We start from the raw sequence: 3,397 nt of genomic DNA on the forward strand, positions 1-3,397 counted from the left end.
ATTATGTATCCATCTTTGCTACACATATATCACTGAGATGGTACATTTAGGTTAACTTCTAAACTTTCTTTAATCGCAAGTGTTAACAACACTTATAATCCTTTGGAAGCAGAGTAATAAATTATGAAATGGGAAAGAATAAAAAATAAGCTGTCTGAGTAATCGAGTGGCTATATAGTGCTTGCCTTCAAATCAGGCCCCTTACACAAAAAGGTAAAAAAGAGTAGAAACACAAATAAATAAAATAATGAATGTTTATTAGGATAAAAAAGTAAAATCACAGTATTTACAAAACATCAGAGAGCATTAAAAAAGTGTAGAGTAATAAATATACAAATATGCTACATTAACCACATTTCACAAGCAAGAGATAAAACTACATTTATACATTTTTTTTTTATAATAATATTTTTTCAAACTTAATATCTATTAACTATTATTATATAAGGTTTTGTACAGATTTTTCAGGCAAAATTTTGTGCAGGTCCCAGGATATTCTTCTTTTTTGGAATGACAAGGTCCGGTATTTTGGATTTGGTTGGTCTCCTTGCACTCCTAGTTCTCATGTTTTCTTTATTCTGTAAACACAAATAACATGTTAGTTGTGACAGATTACACAGACAGGCTTACACACAACTACTTTGGGTATAACTCAGAAAACAAACTCATCACTTGCTTACAAAACCCGACTTTTTCGTTGTTTTTTAGTATGGCGTTTATTGAAGGTTGTAAAATATCGTTTTTGTTGATGAAGTTTGTTTGTTTGGTCATTGTTTCGTTGTTTTATAATGCATTTTTAACACTAAACGAATTAAAGGTGCTCAGAGATGTACTGCACTACCGACTGACTACCACGACTCAAATGTCAGCGACCCAATGTCACAGAAATCGGTAACAACTGTTAGCATTATCTGGCCTCTCTTATACCTGTACTTGATGTCCCAATATCGAAAACCCTTAAAATTGTCGTACCTGGATCCACTTCAACCCCCCCCCCCCAAACCAGGCCCTTTCCGCCACCACTACACACAAAACTAACCCCCTGAATCGAGTACACTGACCTACTTAAAGTCACAGCCTTCTGTAGATCAGCACAAGAGACATTTCCTATGCCAAAATTCACCGCCGGTGCAATTAGTGAGTGAAAAGCACCAAAATGGGTTAGGGAGTGTAGAAACTGCTGTGAAAACCTTTTTCTTTGTGGTCTTCTGTGAGATGTCTGGGTACCCAAAAAAACACAATCCCTTGACATTTGATGGAAATATTCCACTCTTTAACCCATTACTGCACTTTACCTTCTATCATTTGCATTAGGACCATAAACTATCTAGTCATATGCCGCTGAATGTCTGAAGGCCTTATTTAAACAGCCACTACTTAAAAAAATGTATTTATTTATGAATGAAGAATTTTCATACGTACAGCATATTTGTTTAAGCAGTTTTTAAACTATGTACTTACATCGTCTGTTACATTCAAGTCTGGCATGGAGGTAGACCTGCGGCCCAGTCCTGAGCCAGCCCTCGGCGTGGAGTGGGTGGAGGAATCGGTGCGTCTGTCTCCAGTAGATCCAATACTGCCAGTGGATTTTTCCTAGAGAAAATCAATCGAAACGGTTAGTTTGCACTACAAATTAAGACGACACAAGGAAGATTACGATGGAGTTTGTAATTGAAGACAATCTTTCTCTGTGATTGACAAAGTGGTCTGTGGTCACTGACCAAGAAAAGTCTGAAATTTGAGAGTATATTTGTGAGTCACAGTACCTCAAAAGACTAACCAACAGTGCGGGTAAGCCTGTTCCTACTATAAAAAAATTAAAAAAATACAGTGTGATAACTTACAGTTGTAACTGGAATGTCTCCATTGAAAAACGGGTCTGCAGGCAAATACTCCTTAAAGTTCAGGTTTTCATTGGGTACAGATTCAGCTTCTGGGTACTTCTCTCTCAGTTTCCTCACCAACTCCATCCTCGGTGCAGTGGCGACAAACTTCCTCGGATACTGGAGTTGGTCCTTGCTGATCCTCTGAGGAGTCGATCCTGAAACACATGTGAAAAACTGTGTTTGAAAACATTCCTGTTGTGTATTTCGTCAAGCATTCACAGTAGAAACTTGATTACAAGCCTATCATGGGGATTACCAAATATGACTTGGTTATCAAGGTCTTGTTAACGAGGTTCCACATTTAAGTGGTCAACCAAAAATGATTTTACTCAACAAAGTACTAATGTTCATTTAACTTACATCATTAGATAAGATCTTATGGTATCGTATCAAAATGTAACAGAATATTTATTTATTCATCTCGGCATTACAGTAAATACATGCAGTTTCAACAAAATTCAGGTTCCTGTGTCAACAGTGACCAGTGGTAACGAATCAGTGTTTCTCCACAACAATAAAATTCTTAAAACATCTTCTGATGGAGATGGATGTATATTAGGGAAGTATATCATCCCAAAATGTGAAGCTGAAGAAAATGATAAATGATTCTATCAGTACGGACAAATTAAACAAATTTGTCAAATATTCAATTATTAAACACATATAGTAATATTTGAAGAAAGGTTATAGTGCGAAGTAAGTAAAGATAACAATTCATTCTATTCAATTTAAAAAAGTAGTTACACGAAGCAGAACTGGAACAAAACGACGAGCGATTTCTATTCTTTGATGACTTTTGTAACATAACTTCATAGAAGGAAATAAAATAATAATGCTTGAACAGAAAATTATTACAGAAATGTGTACATGAAATAGGGATACAAACCTTGAGGAACATATTGTTTATAGCTGATCGATTTTAAATTCTCCTCCAACGCCTGAACCACTTGAGAAAGCTCAGGTTTTTCATTCATATTCTGCAGTTTAGTTTGAGCCACGTTATTCTGTTCCCTTAGCGTTTTTTCAAAACGTGTTTCATTCTCAATAAGTTTATCTGTGATTTGTTCAACGAAATTCTCAACTTTACTTTCAGACGCCTGCAAAAAATTCAATACTTAAGTATAAAAAAACACATCTTGATTTCACTACCATACAAATTGTTGATATACTAAACGAGTAAATAAATACAGTAAATTAATGGTAAGTGATAAGAAAATTCTGAAAAGAATAGGCAGAAACATTAAATAAAGCAGTATAGTACGCTCTAATTTATACAGATTTCGCTTTCAACCCAAACAACCATTAGATAGAAGCTAGCTGTTACCCACGGGCTTCATCCCCGTTTGACTTCATAAGTATTAATAAAACTATTGATTGGTTAAGTTAAGGGGATTTGCCACTGAAAATAGGTAAAAATCATGAAAAATGGTAAAAATATTTTTTTTTCATTTCTTTGTACATTGGACCCTATTGCATCCAAAAAGTATGATATAATCCATGTATGAATGTTA

The 3,397-nt window shown here is 34.9% G+C and overlaps 1 protein-coding gene across 1 annotated transcript; it reads right to left on the reverse strand.

The window, feature by feature from the left end:
• Positions 1 to 236: 236 nt before the first annotated feature.
• On the reverse strand, positions 237 to 2,978 carry LOC128983147 (uncharacterized). The gene is made up of 4 exons (XM_054402322.1): positions 2,773 to 2,978; positions 1,845 to 2,041; positions 1,462 to 1,593; positions 237 to 578 (listed from the first exon to the last, which is right to left on the reverse strand). Exons 1-4 carry the CDS (start codon positions 2,858 to 2,860, stop codon positions 465 to 467), a joined length of 531 nt encoding a protein of 176 aa, XP_054258297.1. The 5' UTR covers positions 2,861 to 2,978; the 3' UTR covers positions 237 to 464.
• Positions 2,979 to 3,397: the final 419 nt, after the last annotated feature.

This window comes from Macrosteles quadrilineatus, unplaced genomic scaffold (assembly GCF_028750875.1).
Source record: "Macrosteles quadrilineatus isolate MER2022 unplaced genomic scaffold, UCM_ALF_1.0 Scaffold_1__1_contigs__length_201487025, whole genome shotgun sequence".
Classification (NCBI taxonomy): Eukaryota; Metazoa; Arthropoda; class Insecta; order Hemiptera; family Cicadellidae; genus Macrosteles; species Macrosteles quadrilineatus.

Coding starts and splice junctions, on each gene's coding strand:
- LOC128983147 (XM_054402322.1), bottom strand. CDS start 2,860: ATGAATGAAAAACCTGAGCTTTCTCAAGTGGTTCAGGCGTTGGAGGAG. Junction 2,042..2,772: donor TAAACAATATGTTCCTCAAG/GTTTGTATCCCT, acceptor CATGTGTTTCAG/GATCGACTCCTCAGAGGATC. Junction 1,594..1,844: donor GAGACATTCCAGTTACAACT/GTAAGTTATCAC, acceptor GATTTTCTCTAG/GAAAAATCCACTGGCAGTAT.